The following is a 19,282-nucleotide window of genomic DNA, read 5'->3' as shown; positions in this document are numbered from 1 at the left end:
AATAAATTCTTAGACTAAAAAAAAAAGACATGGAGCACTAGCAACGCGGCTCTAATTTATAAAAGTGCATTAGATATTGAGTCTAGTAGTTTTGATGAAGTAATATATTGTATCGATATTGTGTTCTGTAGCTGATTGTAGAATGTCCATAGAGCTAATTGTTCCAAATGAAAGACTTCTAGCCAAGGTAAAGTTAAGGCAGTCGCAGAGAATGTGGTTTATATATGTGGCTCACAATTGCAGATTGGGGAGCAAGAGTTTTTCAAGATCCATTGGGGAGTTGCAATTGTATGACCAAGGCGAATTCTCGAATCTTGATTTTCTCAATATTTGTTGGATGTAAAGGTGGATTTAATTGAGGGTTGACAAGAGAGTAGTGCTGATGATGGTACTGCAGAATTCCTTTTGTAATTTTCTTCTTAACTTTTCTTCAATATATCTTTGAAGATCGAACTTTTCCCTTCTACTTATAAAGCCTTCTTTTTGTTTGATTTGTTAGTATATTTATAAATATATATATTTACTTTTCTTCATTATCAGTGAATTATTGCTAATGCTTTTTATTTGTAAAACATAGAAAATTACTATTTGCTTTTATCATTTATCGCTATTTGCTTTTATCATTTATATGCTCAGGTTCTTTAGTAAAAATTTAAATAAAGTGTACAAGCTAATCTAACTGCCGAGTTCTATATATATCATAAAATCAACAATTTTTTAATGGTTGGACTATGCCTTTGTCATACCCAAACTGAAGCACTGAAATAAAAGTGACATTGCCGCTTACAAAGCGCTAAGTTTTTGCATGTTTTCGTCGTTTAATGGGACTCTATTATTTAATTATATAGCCATATATTGCATTCCGGGCAAAGTGTTAATATGTTTCTGTTTTCGTTTTAATTTTATTCCTCACAATCAGTTGTATATAGATATAAGCTCACTTCTTTAATGCAGCTCTTTTCGCTTTATCAAATTAAAAGTTATACTGCTATGTTTTAATTAATACTAATTGACTAACTTTAGTTGACATTTTCTGTACTTGAATTAAAAATAAATTTGGAATAAAGTTGAACATTTTTTTACTTTCTACCTTATTCATTTAAAATGAACGGTAAGCCGAGAACAGCAGCTTAAATGAAGGACAACAATAGAAACATCGCTATTTTTGCTTTTATTTTGTGTTTAAGCCAAGCGAATCACTATTCAGCATTCACTTATAACATTTATCTAATTCTGACTAGCAACAGAAAAAAATAGGATATGATTTGAATATATGAATATATGAAAGGAATGTTTGATTCTATATGTTTAAATTAAGAATGATTAAAAATTCTTTGAAATCATAATTTTCGTATAGTAATTTTCTAGCTATCTTTATTTTTTTAGATCAATGCAGAGTTGTAGGCTAAAATCGCTTATCACAGACATTAATTAGGTAATCAACAAATCTACCATATACCGCTTTGGATATTTTTTGAATTGCATCTACCGTGCGAAACCAGTACATCTATTCCACACTTGATTGCTTTCAATATTCGATCTTATGTTATATTATAAATATAAATTTAATAAATAATATTACTATATATGAATAACTTTTACACATTTTGTTTCTTAAGAAAGAAAAAACAAATTAGTTAGATTTATTAAATAGATTCTTTCCTCATTTTAACTTCACAAGCGACAATTTAGATGAAAAAAAAGGGCTTATAATGGAAAATCCTTTTCATAAGTCCACAAACGAATTTCACTTGAAATAATCATAAATAGCAGCAGCAAGTAATATCTTATTCTGGCAGTACTGCCTTTTCTTATTGTAATATAAGAAGATTATTGTTTTTTATTGTAAAACTATATGTTTTTTGTACATTTGAATAAAAGAAATTCTGTAAATTCAGAAAAAATATAAAAAGCACTCTTCTCTAACTAAAGAAAAATAAGGTAACGATTGGTTCAGACGCCTGGAAACCACGGTTCACGTTGTAATTGCCATTTTATAAGTGTACGAAGAGCTTGATGAAAAATTGGAATCGGGTAAAAAATTACCAAAAAGATAGAAATATATTATAAATAAAAAAGGGAAATACCGAATATTGTGCTTGTGAACATATTAACTTTGTAGCAATTGCTTTCCTTGACATATGCATTAATATAAATAAACATATGAAAAATAAAAGGAATTAGCTGAAATTGTGGAGGAAAACAATTCGCTTAAGGAATGCAAATTTGTAATATGTGGCCCAATGAAAGTGTGGTGAGATTTAGTTCCCTTTTTTTCTTGTTTGCAAAAACAATAGAGAAAAATTTCTATTCCATTATATTAAAAATGGAATTTTGAATGGATTTCTTTGACAGGAGGCAAGAATTTTGCAAGCAAGTGATTGACCTCTTAGTGCTTAATAAAATTTTATGTTCACAATAATATTGATTGAATGTTTGTTAGCAACTGAAAGCGAATGAAACAGAAAAAAAAAATTAAAAAGTATTTTGAAAGCATATAATAAAAAAAGAAATAATGTATGGAGAATGGGTGTCATTGTCCACCCAGATTACTGCTAATAGTTGTGGAGCTCAAAGTTATAGTGTATTGAATAAATTTCCAGCTAGTGCTGGTCGCGAAGTTGCCGTTTCAGTAGTTAAGCAGTTAGCTTCAAATTTGGGAATAACTCAAAATGCAGAACCAAGTCATTTGGTTAAAGATGAAGAGGTAAAAGTGAATATTTTTTTATAACATACGTGTGCTTAAATGATTATTACTTCAGGTTAACTGGTGCATGGATGTTATATGTTTCGGTTTAACTCTACCACTGCAAGAGCATGAAACCATCAAGGATTGCGTTAACGTATACTGCGAATGGCTGACTGCATTACATCCTCAGCCACGTATTAGCGTACCTAAACCTATATGTGAAGATGCTAATATGTATTGTCGTAAAATTATTAATCATTTCCATAATTTGTTCGTACCCAGGCATGGTGAAAGTAAGTTGGTTTACTGCATGCTAGCGATGTAAAAGTAGATAGTAGTTTTAGAGGTTGCTAACAATTTTAGACAAAATATTAGGCTGTTAAAATTAAAAATTTCATTTTCATTTCAAGTCTTACCATTTGTATATCAAAAAGAGCTTGGTAGGTGCTTTGTGCAATATTGCTTTAGTAGTCCGCAAACAATTAATTGAATTGAATTGTATTGATTACGGTTTCATTACTTTTGAATAGGTGCAGATACTATTAATCGCCAGGCAGTATTATGTCATCGGGTTTTGCGTACCTTACAGCAAACAGCACAAATATCGCAAACCATGGATCGGCAGACATGGGAGGCTTTATTATTGTTTCTGTTGGCTATCAATGAAACTCTATTGGCGCCACCTACCATTAAAGATGACGTTGGTGACCAGCTATGTGAAAGAGTTCTATCGGTGTTGTTTGAGGTTTGGCTATTGGCGTGCGTGCGCTGTTTCCCTTCACCATCATTGTGGAAAACTTTACAAGAATCATGTTCTATATGGCGACATAGGGTAGCATTAATAGATCAATGGAATCGTGTTAATTTAGCTTTAACGGCACGTCTATTAGATTTTACCTATGGATCAGCTTTTCCGGAACTTAAAATCTGTAAGTTTGTTCCAGCACTAATCTAATAGTAGTATTATGTCAAATAAATTTAACTATAATGTTTTTATTTATTTGAAACGTTTCAGCTGAGGAGGATGCCCAACTTATTCCGGCGGGTATGACTGATGATTGCGTTGCTCAAACATGGTATCGTTTTTTGCGCACTATAGGCAATCCAACCGCTCTCTGTTCACCTCATATTATAAGTAAATCTTCGCATTTTGTTCAGTGGGCTTTAACGCATGATAAAGGAGCGGAAACTTATCAACATCCCTGTTTGCAAATTCTGCCATTAATTTTTCTAAAAGCAATTAAAGGAATTTCAAATCAAGTTGATGCATTTCTGGGTATGTATATGTAAATATGTATGTTTACATAGACGCGTATATATATAACGAAAGATATATACGCGTTTATTTATAAATTTACCTCACTTAGTTTCTGCAGACTCACGATTTTAACAATTTAATAATTTATATCTGATATTGCAGACGTATGGTAGAAAATCATTTGGATATTATTGTAATTGTTAGGTGTGCCAGTTAATAAAGCCGGTTGTCCGATTGATTTATATACCGTTTGTTAGATAACTCTGAGCTTTCCTGTTACATGTCAAAATTGCTATGTGTCAAACTGACCCCGCGGACATATTTGCACTTAAAGTAAATGGACAAATAAATAGAATGGAATTTTTGTCGTAACGTACTGTTCTGGCGCATTCAGTAGTTAGCAGATAATAAACCGTGTAGCTGCTTGTTTAAACAGATGAATAGAACGAGTTGTGGAAGAGTAAACTCGGAAGGAGAAATTTCTTGCTAAATTACTGCAAGTTGACTCAAAATTAGATCTAGCCGTGGCTTGAAAAGGTAGGGAATTGGATAACAAGCCCTTTCGCGACGAAACAAGAACTCGTTTGAGGTGAAATTCTACAGTTGTCTGAAATGTAAGGTTGAAATTTAAGGGTCAACGTAAGGGTTAACTTTTGGTTTCATGCCTTCGTCGAGTAATGCCATAATGCAAGCGAATTGTCGTGGCGGCTTGGGTTCGTTTAGGATCAATATTCCTTTGCCTTTAATTATATATCAAACCCTATTAACCGGCACATCTATGCTTATATAAATTATATGTTTATTATTCTTTGTTCTATGATCTGCTATTTTAAAATTTGGTATGCTTTCACATAAACATATATATATATATATACATATATATATATACATATATACACATTAGGCATTTACGTACCACCTCCACGCACGGTTGATGATGTCGTCACCAATTTAATGGATATTCGGTTAGCTTTAAATGAAGCTACAACCAATAATGCAAACAATAGTAATGCTATGAATTCATCCTCTGCATTATCAACTTCATCTGCAACGGCACATCATCACCATCATCATCTTGGTTTCTTCCATCACGGCAATATAACTTTGCACTTAGGCACAGGAACTAACGTTGTTAACAGCACCAGCAACAGCGGCAGCAGTTGTTCTGTGTCATCAACTGCTACATTACAAAGTTTAAGCAATAGCAATGTCGGCCACTTAATGGTGGGTTCAAATCTTAATAATCAGCAGCAATCATCTCAGCCATTGCAACAACATTCACATTTGCCACATTTGCATGTACCCAGTGCCAGTCAGTTTTTACGTGATAATTTCATAAGTGGCACAGCCACTTCAGCTTTAAATGCCATTATGGGGCATCAACATGTTAACGCAGTATTTTCGACTTCCTCTTCTTCTTCGACAGCAGCCGCCTCCTCGCCTTCCACAACAACAAGTTCAGGAAATTTAACTACAGGAACTGTCACCACCATTAATCCAAGTAGTGGAAGTCAATCGGCTGGCGTTATTGGTAGTATCAACTTTGGTTTAACGAACGTAGCCGATTCATCAGGACAATTGCCTCATTCACCTACACCGCCATTACAAAGACGTTTGGCTAAAAGTTTTAGTGTAGCGCCTACTTTAGTCCAACAGAAGGGTGCGCTTTTAGTTTTTGTTGTTCTTATTTTTGACTTTTATGTTTTTTTCATAACGCGTTACTGTTTCGGAATAATTCGCTTTTAAATTTAAAAAAAAGCTTTCTCACTAATTTTCCATTTTTTTTATTTCCAAAAAGAGATTTGATGTTCAGAAACTTTTTATTATCTTTGCATTTTATCGCATTTCGTTAATAATTTTTGTTTGTTCATGTGAGAGCGTGTACTCGAAATTAACGCCCATCAATTGATTTTAACGTTTTTTTTTTTTTTTTTGCTACTACTAAACTTTTAGGGGAAGTGTTCGCAGAGTCGGAAAAAAAAAGAAAACGAAAAGTCGGACTTATATTTTAAAAGCTATTGATAGGCATTAAGAATAACGCATTTCGTAAGCAATACCTGATGGAAGCGCAAAAACTTATATTGTCTCCTTGGAGATTTTTATCTAAACTCGGCCTATTAATACGAATAGAATTTGAATTTGAAATGAAAGAATAGTTGAAATAGAAATTTTCGAGATTGAAAAACGATTTCGGCTATTATTTTGAAAACGTTGGTGCCTAAGTTCAGATTTCTCAGGTTTATGAAAGAATTTCATAAGACCAAGTCGCTAACAAATTCAAAGGAGTGCGATGCTTGCAGCTTCCTTCAAAGGAACTTGAGACCTCATAGCACTTAGGGTAACGCACGGAAATTGGATAGCGAATTATTACTTTGGCACCATCCCGTCTTAATTGGCTTAGGCTTATGAATCGGAATAGCTATGTTGTGTCTGTGGGGGCGGATCGGCAAAGAATCCAAGACTGAGAAAAAAATCTTACTCTTAGGAGTATTAATGCAAATGGATGTTATTCCTTAGGATCATCATTACGAAAGCTAAAAAAGAGTTGAATTAAGTTCGAAGAGCCGATGGTCAATTTACCGCGAATTATCTTAACTTTATACTGTTGCTGGAATCGTTGTGAAGTCCCAGTAAAAAGTTCGTAAAGGGATGCCCTCCGTTGCATTCGTGAAATGACCCGTTGGTTTGCCGGGTATTCCGGTATTTAACATTTTCAAAATTTGTTGTCTTCTTCCAAGATCGGTTTGCGTTTTTGATAATTGTTAATGTATTTTTGGACTGATTGCATTTATAGTCAGACCTGAACTTGTTTTACGTTTCTACTTCAATTTTTTGAACTTTTACTCTAGCTTATCTTATTTTGTACGGGTCAAAATAAAAGCCTGACGAATGGCCGAGTAGGCAAAGGATTCAATTAACAATCCAATGGTCGTGGGCTCTCAAATGTCAAGTGTAGTATAGTTTCTATAAACCCGTTAGCTTTAGATGCTAATGCTAAGTCTCAGAATTTATTTCTCTGGATAAATTAATAATAATTAATATTGACAAGTTTGCGCAATCAGTATCCAAGCTTTAAGGTACACACACACGAACAAGATTTCTTCAAATATTTTATATATATATATAGAATGATCCCTCCAAGGCAACAAGTTTCAATTAGGAAGTGATTTCTTGCAATTTTTTATTTATTTTTTCACATCATTTTCAAAAATTGTTCGTGATATTTATTTTATGTACTTATGCTTGTGAGAGTTATTTCTCCTTAAGTTTATTTTCATTTTAACACTTAACATATTTATTATCTACTGCGTGCTGAGTGTTGCGCGGAAATTTTTGAAAATAACTCATATATATGACTACTGATATAGGTCTAAGCAAAGCTGCTTTGATTGGTTTAACTAGCGCTAGATCATCTAATACTGCAACAGCTGCGCCATTAACACCCACATCTGGACCGCCGTCCAGCAGTAGTTTAAATTGTAAGAGTATTTAAAACAAAATCTGTACAAAAACAATTTCTAAACTTATTTATTTTTATAAATATTCAGCTTTGCCGTCTTTGGGTTTGGAACAACGACCTCCACTGGCGACAGCACGACCCAAATGTAATAGCATTTTGCATTTATTTGGCGAATGGCTGTTCGAAGCCGCCTATATTGGAGGTGACGCATGGCTAATGAATACGAAAAGCAAGTCTATTATATAAAGAGAATTTGTTTTCTTCATATAGTTATTGTAAATTTTTTAGAACAAGCTTCTGAGGCTAGCAAGCGACCTTCCTCTATGATAATGGAAAATCGTAAAGGTAGTATTTCCTTGTCGCAACCCAATTCTTTAAATGATTCAAGCAGTCTACCGTCTACGTTGACCATCGATAAGTACGAGTCGGGGCGAGCTGAAGCTGTTGGCACTTTGTGTAAAATATTTTGCGCCAAAAAGACTGGTGAAGAGATTTTACCAGTTTATTTAGCCCGTTTCTATATGGCTTTACAGCAATGTTTGAAAATAACCGAATCGAAAGAATGCGATGAAACTTTGGCGAGCATTCTTTTAAATTCGTCTGATCTATTCCGTTTGGATTTGGATGGTATACACGTTTTATTGCCAGCATTTATTGCAGCTTTGGAAATTGTTTTGCCCGATAAAGATTTGAAAATAAAAACTCAAGCTATGCAATTTAATAAAACCGAACTTAGGCGTTCGGCCATACATATACTATTATCGATATTAACATTACCTTTGCATTATCAGACCCTGCCTATAAGAGACTTAGTCGAGGAAAATGCGGAGAGGTATTATATATGCTGTTGATCTGTGCAATAATAATTATTTATTATTATTATTATTTTTTTTTTTATTTCAGATTGGTTACTTTTATACAATTAAAGCCACGTTTAATCAATATTCTTATGAATGCTTTACAAGTGGAAACGGATGCTCAAAATACTCATATGCTATTGGGCGGTTTGTTATTAACTGTACAGGATGCCGTTACATTTGAGGATACCGAGTCTCTAAATGGTGACCAACATAACGTACCCGTTACCTCGTCTGTTCCTCATGGCGCAAATAATTCAGAAGCTAATCTCTTAAGTTCAGGTATTTGTTTATTGTAATTGTGGTTAATTATTTTATGATATTCTTTTCATTTTTTTTTTTTTTTTTTTGTGCAAAAGTATCTCTTTATTATATATTTCATTTTTTTCTTTTTTGCTTTGTTTTTTAATTTTTTATGAATTTATGCGACTGTGTGTGTTGTGGTTGTTGTGATGTGCATGGGTTAGCTTGCTCTGAGCGTTCCGCTTCCGTGGCTAGTGTTGGCAATTCTAGTGTTCATAGTGCGGCCACCATTGGTAACTTAGCAAGCGCGGGTGCTACGGCTGGTAGTTCATGTCATGGCTCAACTGCAGCAGCTGCTACTGCTAATGCTAATAACCATTCGCACCGCGATAACAGCTCACAACACGATTATCCCAGCTTAACCATATCCGATGATTTTCCTTTGGAATTATTGCAAGAATTTGAATCATCTTCGGGTTATGGTAATTTTCTGTTTATTTTCATTTTCATTTTAATGCTATTACTACAAACAATTTTGCTAAAAAGACTGTAATCCCAAATTTATCTTGTATGCATGACATTGATGGGCTCTGACATAGTGAGACCGCCCTTTCCTTCAGGCCTTCAGGCCTGGGAATGAATGTTGAACAATGAAACCGAGGCTTTCCTGTATTCATTAAAGTGCGATCTCATTGTTTTTGGATTCTATCTCCTTATTACATTCGTTTGTATGTTTGCTTTTGACGCCAGGTCAAACAGAATTTTTAAAGAAATGTCCCAGTGTCCTCAGAGTATTTCCGCAGGTTAACGCAAGACCTCAAGGTGCATTTAAGCGGTTCTTAGTATTACTTTAAAATCAGTAAGACGACAATGGTGTAATGAACTGCCCCACACGAATTGAATTGATCCTGATATTACTTTAATTTAAAAAAGAAAGTCCTACTCTCTGATATTATTTTAATATGAAAAAGAAACTTCTAGTTGTCCTTTCGGGGATTAAGTGTAGCAAGCGTATGGATTTTTGCAGGAGTTACAGAATGTCTAATGTGACTCTGAAAGAAGAGCGAAAGCTTGAAATGAATTGAAGATATTCAACGCTGTAGGCAAATATAGACAAGTCAGAGTTTTCAATTCCCAAAAAGTCTACGATCACTCTCTCAGTTCCACTACGTTCTTGGTCTATGTAAACTTGGTCTTGAATATAGCCCCCTATGTTTGTCCACAAAGCATTGCTAAATTAATAACTTTGTCTAGTAAAAAAAAAAGTGACACTGAAGGGTTTCATTTTCATTCATATTCTCCGAAATTGCTTCGAATCGAATACAAAGTCACAAAACTGATGCAGGAAAGCCCATTGATACATTTTAGGACTATGCGAGATGTGGCTGTTAATCTGTCTTGAAATCAAATATGGTACACTAGCTAAGTGCTAAGTGCTGTAATGGGGACAGAGAATAACACCCTGGCTTTAATAAAACTCTTGTTCAATAATAAAAGGAACACTAATGTTATTTTTAAATGATTTAAACTCTTACTTGCAGAATAAACTCTCTGCTCACGACAAGAACCTCTTCTTATAGTTTTATTTTTCTTCTTTCATTTTAGATAATGCTCATGCTTTATTTGTGCGCGCCACTTATTTAGTTTGTCATCGCTTAATTTCCTCTTGGAAAGCCGACTTAAATGTATCTTTGGCTGCTTTAGAATTGCTATCGGGTTTAGCGCGTTTATTTATACGCGATTCCGGTAAGTATTTTGTGTTCTTCAATTTCAATTGTTTTCACTTTAAATAAATTTTTCTGATTTGATTTGGTTTTGGGTTTCTTTTCATTTATCAAGGTGTAAGGATCAAATATCTTGTGCATTACTTTTCTCTGTTATGTGAATATATTATTATTTGTTTTTATTTTATCAATTTTTCTAATACGATCTATTTAACAGGTCTTAAGTTTTTCCATGTCTATATATATCCATTACCGTATGGTAGAATATAGTTTATCGTTCTCTTTAGAATAGAACCAGATTTGGTAAACCATTTCGAGTCCAGCGAGTATGTAATCTACGAGTAAGAAAATAATATATGGCTCTGACCGAATCTTTTACGTACCGTCTTTCTCGGACTATAGGATCATTTATAGAATAATCAGCAAAAAAACTCATTGTTTTGCTTTTTGAAAATAGATATGTTCTCAGTTGTAGTTGTACTGTGAGCGAGCTCTTCGACCGATTTCGCCTATTTTCAATATTAATCCGTCTACGAGAGCTTATACGATTTACTCCAAATTTAAAGTCCATTCCTTCGTATTTATGAACGGGAAAATGTTTAGCACCCAACTGCAAAGAAATAAATCGAAGGCGCCTAGATGGGCTTCATGCTTGATACTGATCGAGAGCAATATAATTTACTGCGTCTCTGTAGCTTTCTTGTGCATTATTATAGACGTTTGACAAAATAAATGTTGCACCATTTTTCGTTGGTGGATATGAACCTTAACAGACGATGGCTTTAGAAATAATAAAAATAGATCCGTAAACATCAAATTTTGTGATGTGAGCAAAGTATGATTTATCTTAATTCAGAACAAACATTTAAATCTTCTTCAGTGCGTATAGCATTCGGAAACAAAATTTATTAGTTAAAGGAAGACACGGTAACAAACGGGGACTCAATTAATCAAAAAACTACCGAGTACTAGGATTGTTGCACTTAAAAGACAGTGCAACAAATTTGGATGAATAAATTATTTTTCTACAATGACACTACATAGTTTTTACCCAGAATAATATAACGCTCAATACTCAATAATTTCATAGGAGCATATATAGATAGATATCATGACCGTCAATGAATCTCATATGATTTTAAGATAGCGCTCATTTTCAGACATATTTAGTGACGCTACTTTTGTAAAATAATGGAAAAATATGAATTTATGTGTAGCGTCACTGCAGCGAACTGCAACTTGTAAACTTGTAAAAGTCGGAACATCATGAAAATTTCATGCATTTCGTTGGAAAATTTGTGCTCTCTAAAAAGCATATAGACTCGTCTACAGTCAACTTGTGTCTTTATGTCATCCTACAAACTTATTGAGTGCTATGTTGTGTAACACTTTACACTTGAAATCCGATTGAAAGTCACATCGTTACATGATATGTAAGGATTTTTGCTAAATATTGGTAGAATTTCGCAAAAGTTTACTTAAAATAATCCGTTGTGTCGTTGCTTTGATTGCCTTTGGCCAAGCAATAGATGTGATCTTGTTTTTGTTTTTTCATATTAGTTTATTTACTAACAAGTAAAAAGGCTATAGTGGGTCGTGGCCCACCATAGAATATCCTACACCACCATACAGTTATTAATAAAAATACGTTTCTAAGTAAGGCGCTATATACCGATAAGCTGGTCCGATCCGAACCTTTTTTAGTAGCTTGCTACTTTGCACCGACACACGCCAGTGTGACAAATTTCATCCAAATTTTTAACAAATTTGCGGACTCCAGGTTAAACATTGACAAGACAGGCAGACGGACAGATAAGCTGATTCTGATAGATGGGTTCATCGCCGGTCCTTCTCCGCGTAAACCTAATTTACCCTTATACCATAAGTAGTGGTGTAGGGTATAAAGCTATTTGAGAAGGTTATCTGAGAAAAACCTTCTGTTTTCTGTATTATGTGATTCTCACAACAACTCTCTTTATCTTTCTTTTTCTCTCGTTTTTGATAATTACTGATCTCTCATGAATTTACCGCACACTCGTTTACACACATAAATCAATTGAATTGTTAACGAATGAATATCTGGTTGGTTGTAATATATTCTGTTTTCTATTTATGCAAATTGCCACACATTAATCCATTAAATGCTAATAACAACAATAAACAACAACCATACCACACAACTTCATCATCATCGTCACACTGTCTAATGTAACTAACGTTACATGTTGATTTGTTGCATTGGTTGTCTCGTAATCTCATGTGTCATTAACAAAACGCACACCCAATAACATTGTGCTTCATGTTATGCTGCGCTCAGCCAGGAAATTTGCAAATGGTAATTTAATCATATTTGCTATAATTACTAACCATGGGTTTTCCTTTTCGTTTCTCTTTCTCTTTTCTTTTCTTCTCTTTTCCTTTTCATTTTCATTTTTTTTTTTTTTTTGCTCATGTAACACTTTACAACAAACATTCTTATTATCTACCACTGACAACAATCTTGTAAATAAAATATGAAAATTGTATTTTTATTTCTTTTGCTCATCGCGTATAATTTTTATGTATTTTTATTATGTAATTTATTTACGTATTTTATTTTATTTATTTATTTATTTATTTTTTTTTTTGCGAACTGGGTCACAAATGGTACATTTTTTTCTTCATGTTTTTTTTTTTTTCATTTCTTTGTACATTTTATTTTGCCTACAATCACCAAATCAAACAATGTACCCACATACCACACTTTTCATCCAAAAAAATGTATTCATAATAATTAAAAAAATAAAAAAAAAAAAAAAAAAAAAAAAAAAAAAAGAATCCTTAGTTAAAATTGAAGAACCAAGTCAAAATCTTACGATAATTTCCACAGACGCCTTAGAATGTAAACGCGCCGTAAAATGGATATGTGATTATATTTGTTATCAATGTTCTCGACCACCACCGGCTCATAGTAAAGATTTGCATAGCACTATTGTTGCGGCCTATCAATGCACTTCGGCCTGGTTGATGCAGCATCCGTATCTGTTGCAGGATAAAGATTGCTTACAAACAGTTTTGGAAGTTGTCGAATTGGGGATATCTGGATCGAAGAGTGTTGGCAAATCTGGAGATATACCGAAGTTTAAAGATGAAAAGGAATTAAAGCCGGCATCAATGCGGGTTCGCGATGCCGCTGAAAACTTGTTAACTATTATATTAGAACAAGTTGGTTATTTCCCAAGTGAATGCGGTCCCGAATCGATATCATCGCTATTGGACGAAGTGGCTCTAATGAAACATTGTAATTCGTTGGATACCACAAACGGTTCTTCAATAACCACCGAACAAGCAATATCGAAGTTTAAGTATTTTGTAACCGAAAATTCAACAATTTTGGCATTACTGGAGGAACCGCTGGGTAATGATCAAGATCCTCAACCGACAGTAACGTGTGAGTATTTAGAACATACGGAACCAACGAATTTTTGATACCCACAACGTTGTGCTGTACATTAGTAAATTCCTTTGGAAAGATATCAAGACATATGCTTTAAAACGTTCACTACTTATTCAATTAGCAAAGAATTTACTTTTAATTTTAACAAAATTTCATTACTTAACTCTAACTATATTTCAGTACTTATCCGTGGCCCCTTCGGTCGTCATGCCTGGACAATGCAATTACGCCATTTACCGCGGAGTAAATCTGGCTTTAAATATCATGCCGTCAACCCTGGTCGTCCGATACCTATGAACGATGTACCACAGCGTATAGAATTCGAACAAAAAAATTTTCCTGACGGTGTCGACAAAGTCACGCCATGCGTAGCCGATTATTCAATACCAACTTTCGAACAGATACGTGAACTGTATGGCAATGATAGTATAAAACAGCTCGAAACTATGCTAGAAAATCAAACAATACACGAAAAATTAGCTTGGGCTGAAACCGATAATAGTACGGAGAACTTATCGCATGCTCAAGAAAGTGTACCACCGCCAGTTTGTCATGAATTTCAAGCGGCTCGGCTATTTTTATCACATTTCGGTTTTCTGACATTCGAAGAGCGCGATCCAAATAGTCCCGCTGAGACTTTGGGTACTCCATCTCAAAGACCGTTGATTGTGTTGGATACAAAACGAAATAATTTTGCCCAAGAATTGAACGCATTAGATAAACTAAGTGCACGCACTTACGATACGGTTCATGTATTTTATGTAAAGGCTGGTCAAAGTACGGCCAGCGAAATTATAGATAACATGTCTGATGAGAATGTACACACTTTGGATCCACATTTTGGTAATATGTTACTGACTTTGGGTAAGAAAATTTTTTAATGCTATATGTAATGAATTTTTAAAATATTTTACGAAAAAACAAACAAAAAAAAATTTCTTTTAGGCTGGCCCGTTGATATATATGAGCATTCGGGATGGACGGGTTTCTTAGGAACTTCGTGGTCTTTGAAAAATAATGTGTCAAAGAATGCAACAAAATATCAAAATCATGCTCAGTTACAAGACATCAAATTTAATGGAGAATCCAAAGTTTTATATTGGGCTGACGTTTCCTCAGAGATGGCATTTGTTGTGCCAACCGAATGGAATTTGAGATCGGAAGTAGATGGGCCTTGTCTATCACAGTGCTCCTCGCTTGATAATACGTCAAATACAACGAACATTTGGATGCGGCAAAATGAAGCAAGCAATCCCCAGACGGAAAGCGTTAAGAATTCAACGCAACGTTCGAGAAATCTTTCACTGGAATTGGCTAATAGTAAAAGCAAAGAACCGATACCACCCACACGGCGTAAAATTACTTCTATGAAGCCAGCATTGATGGCGCAACCGCCGGCAAAAATATTTTTAGTATGGCTCGAATCATTTGAAGATCATTTGCATTTTCCAATAGGTAAGCATCGTGTCCAAATGCGTTTAAATATAGCGGATTTAAGTATTCATCAAATTTTTGGCAAAATTATAGAGGACTTGTTGGCTTATTCACGTACTGGAGAAGAAGCTAATATTGTACATTTACCGCGAGCGACAGATGTTCACGTTATCTTTCTTCATGCTTTGCAGTCAGGCCTTTTAAGAGTTAAGTTACAGGGTCCCACCGGACGTATGAGTTTTGCTACACCTCTAGTGGACGGAATGATACTTAGTCGTCGTGTGGTTGGCAATTTAGTAAGACAAACAGCACATAACATGGCTAAAAGGCGAAGACTGGATAACGATAAGTAAATGCGATTGTGAAATAGAAGTCACGTGTGTTATTATTAATTTTTTCTCTTCATCTCTATTGATTCCATTTCAGTTTTCAACCACCTCACGTACGACGTCGTTTAAAAGTACAAGATATAGTCCAAAAATATAAAGTTGATCTTTCTGAATCCGAGCTTTTGGTTCATTTATTTAAATCGTCTTTTTGAGAAAAAAAAAAACAACAGTATTCGCGTCGCTGGATTTATGCATTTACGTAGCCCAGGCGAAATAAATGAAAATTAATGCTTTTAAAGTTTATTTCATTTTACTTATATTAAAATTTGAAAGGGCAGAAGGGCCCATATTTTTATATGCTTATATATACATATATATATATATATATATATATATTCTTAATAAACGCCACTTAATTATTTATTGTAAAAGAATGAAAAAATAAAAACAATTTTGATTTTATTTTTAAATTTCATTTTATTTACACTTACATGTTGTAAGAAAGTCTGTTCAGCCCATACATGTAGTGTCCTAGGATCTTTTAGTGCGCGCCTATCCTGATCTTTCTTCCTCCGAAATTCTCGTAGGTGCTGTAATTGAGATAGGTTGGCTATAAATAAAACTTAGTGAAGAGAGCAACAACAATGGATGGTAAGCTTAAAAATTTTAATTTCTTAGCTACGGCTTGCATCAGTTATGGTGCAAGTTTGTGCGGGAGGATTTGATGTGGATTCACCTTTTATTGTGCCGATCGATTCAGTATCACTTTCTGAATCGAACTAAGGATGTTTGTTCGTCTGCTTGTCGTGTCGTTTTCAACCTACAGGTCGCAATTATTAAGATATTTTGATAAAGTTCGTTACGCTGAGGTGTTTTTGTGTTCAAAGAAGAGCGCTATTGAAAATGGTTGAAATGATTCGTATCGGATCACTTTTTTGGCCCGTTTCTCATACAACGGCTTATTTTAAAAAGCCGTTATATCTATAATTGCAGGTGATGTAGGGTATTAAATGATGGGCCTTTTCCCACCATAGTGTTTTTACTTCTTTGTTAATTAATAAATGTAGAAGTTGAATAAAATGTATTTCATAAAATATTTGTGATAATAAACGCATTAGTAATCTCAGTGTACAAATGCAATGTATGGCGTTACAATATAAGGTCGGGCGCATATTGTGTAAGTAACATTGGTATAAACAAGGTCTTCCTGTCAGAAGAAAAATGAGTGGTTATTATTATTTTTACTTTTACGTCTATTTTTATTTGTTTTATCTTTTCATTTTTAGTTAGGTTGGGACAAGCAATTTGCCGATTTGCTGGGACATCGCAGAGGCTGATTTGGACCCAGTATCGTCTTCGCTGTTTGATCCTCAAGCATATTTGACTTAAAAACATGTTTTGCCAGAATATATCCAAAGCCGAAAATATATGTAATTAACATAACACATGCGAATAAAAGTTAACATTGAATGCCTGAAAGTGGGAAGAATAAAAAGTATAATAATTTAATAGAGAGATAGGAAAAGCCATGATTTCGAACTTTCCGATTTTCTCGGTTGATTGTCTAAGATTGATTGTGTAAGACCATTGCTCGTAGCTGAAACTCTGACGATTGCATAAATTAATATAGGATATTGCAACTTTTTTCTTCGTTATTCTCATTAAGATGAATATAATTTTCATGCTCGTTTAGACGACACAACCGTCTGTTGAGAAATTCTGTAATTGAGAAGTTTCATAATTGTTACCCTTAACCCTTTCCTTTCCTATAAGAAATGTGGGTGGGACATAGCATTTCTTTCACCAACTCCCAAGCCGGGCCAGATTCGGCCTAATGTTGTTTAAAGTTATTAAATATTTTTTTTGTTTTTAAAATGCGTTCTCTTTCTTCCTTTTTTTGCGAATTAATTAAGACGTTAGTTATAAATAAAAAATAAAATATTAGGAGTGCAAAGCGTTAGTGGTCTTAACTGGCTGGTGTCCAAAATATCTCCTAAGACAAAAAAGTCGCCTCTATTTCCTTCTTTCTTTCTATACGAAATCTTTAAGCATAGTTATAATCGTTAATTAAGGTTATCCGCCAAAAAAAAAAAAAAATTATATTCACTTAATGCCGAATCTTGTATACCTTCACCTGTCGTCATTGAAGATTCAAAATGTTTTTTCAATTTTATGAACGTGTCATTTGAATTCATACTGACACGTTGCAATGAGCTCTTGCGCACTTGGTCGTATTTGGGCGCTGGCGGAGTGTTCGGCGGTTAATTAAAACCGAATAACCTTGGCTCTTCTATAGAGCATACAAAAATCGATGTTAAAATTTTATTCAGATTACATTAGTTTTAAATTCCTTGAAATCAGAAGAAAAAAAATTGCTGTACTACTGTGAAGAGTTACGGCAGGAGAAAACTGCAAGCGGCAGTAACAGACCTAGATTGAATTTGTTGCCCATTATCCATTTCATCAGTTCAATCCATAAAAAATCGACAGTTGCGTAAATTGAATTAATTATGTTCTCGTTTTCGACGCTCGCTCGTTTTGCCTTGAGAGTGAGAATTTTTTGAATTGATTGGTGATTAAGTGGAGATATACTTCGCTGAAGGCTTATCAAAATGCAATACCCCAAGCCTATCGATTGGTCGAAATTTCCTTTTTTAAGACGGAAGCTTTAATGAAAGTGGTGCATGCCTCTGCATAAAGTTTATCAAATGTCTTTAGTCTACGGCCTTGGTGCCTTGGTGCTAGTGTGGCGCGTGATTTTCCACTTTTTTCAGTGTATGTATAAAGTAGTCCCTGTATGATATTCAATTGTCAATAATGACGCCTAAACTATGTAACTTACGACTTACTCTTGAAAGTGTTTTCCTAAAGTAAGTGACACGGTCTGCAGTGTTTTACGTCGGCATGAGTAAGATCTAACTCCCTGTTTTTATTATATATATATATATATATATATATATATTAATGCGTTATGCATGAGTTAAGTACGAATGAAAAACTTTCAATGTATGCACACCACTTAAGCCTTAAGGATTACATAACAAATAACCACTGATACCGTGTACGCTTTTTGCGGAAACGAAAAATAAATGAAAATAAGAGAATTTCTACAAAATGCAAGCGACGCACACACACTTATATACACATTAAAGGAAAAGATGGTAAAATATCTTAAAATAGTGTGATTTCTTATGCTTGCATTTGAGTTTGTTTGTTTGGATTTCTTTAAAATGTTGCAGAGTATTTAAGCTGCGCACGCAGAATGACAAAAAAAAAAAAATAAAAAAAAAAATAAAAAAATAAAAAAGGAAAAGAAAAAGAAAGAAAACAAAAAGTGGAAAAAATCACAAACCAAAGAAAAAGAGAGGTACGTGTTATTGAATTTATGAGGCATGTATTGCAACATTTATCAAAGTGATAAATGGCTCTGGACATAGTCAACTCAAGTAGTATCGCATTCGTACATCTTCTCAATACTTTACGCGCCATTCTTTTGCAGCTTCATGTGTCCGTATCATCTAGTTTAAATTGCCCGATGTTTGCGAAGGTGGTGAGGTGGCAACGGGGAGAATTTTATACTCTTGCGTTTTAATTAAAATCATTTAACAGAAGTATTATTTACTTTGTCGTGTATATATGCTCTGTAAATGTATGAATTGCTTTGGATTGCACTAAACTTGATATATTTGTGCTTTTGTGTGTATGTTTTCTCCTTTTCTTTTTTTTTTTTTTTTTAGTATATTTATAATACACAGTACACTGTGTGGTATAAGTAAGTGCACACACATATGGTTCATCTGTTTAGATGTTTGAGTGTGCTTATGACCATGACTTTATAGTTCAAGTTCCCAA

At 34.0% G+C, this 19,282-nt stretch overlaps 1 protein-coding gene and 1 long non-coding RNA gene across 14 annotated transcripts; one reads left to right on the top strand and one right to left on the bottom strand.

Moving 5' to 3' along the window:
- The first annotated feature begins 1,915 nt into the window (after positions 1–1,915).
- LOC119635267 (ral GTPase-activating protein subunit beta) lies at positions 1,916–15,773 on the top strand. Of its 13 annotated transcripts, XM_038029972.1 has the most exons (18): positions 1,917–2,254; positions 2,356–2,707; positions 2,763–2,982; positions 3,220–3,618; positions 3,705–3,965; positions 4,852–5,607; positions 7,316–7,426; positions 7,496–7,636; positions 7,696–8,239; positions 8,311–8,546; positions 8,732–8,989; positions 10,113–10,253; positions 12,549–12,566; positions 13,047–13,661; positions 13,848–14,531; positions 14,613–15,122; positions 15,195–15,450; positions 15,528–15,773. In XM_038029972.1, exons 2-18 carry the CDS (start codon positions 2,516–2,518, stop codon positions 15,640–15,642), a joined length of 5,457 nt encoding a protein of 1,818 aa, XP_037885900.1. In that variant the 5' UTR covers positions 1,917–2,254; positions 2,356–2,515; the 3' UTR covers positions 15,643–15,773. The 13 variants fall into 13 exon arrangements, with proteins under 13 accessions (XP_037885906.1, XP_037885907.1, XP_037885900.1 ...); XM_038029975.1 differs by having other exon boundaries at positions 1,917–2,707; positions 13,101–13,661; XM_038029971.1 differs by having other exon boundaries at positions 1,917–2,707.
- Positions 2,814–3,207, bottom strand: LOC119635270. Its single transcript, XR_005247043.1, has 3 exons — positions 3,106–3,207; positions 2,968–3,039; positions 2,814–2,901 (listed from the first exon to the last, which is right to left on the bottom strand). It is a non-coding gene; the product is annotated as an uncharacterized LOC119635270 (long non-coding RNA).
- Positions 15,774–19,282: the final 3,509 nt, after the last annotated feature.

This window comes from Glossina fuscipes, unplaced genomic scaffold (assembly GCF_014805625.2).
Source record: "Glossina fuscipes isolate IAEA_lab_2018 unplaced genomic scaffold, Yale_Gfus_2 26, whole genome shotgun sequence".
NCBI classification, from domain to species: Eukaryota; Metazoa; Arthropoda; class Insecta; order Diptera; family Glossinidae; genus Glossina; species Glossina fuscipes.
This window is presented reverse-complemented; position numbering and strand designations above follow the sequence as displayed.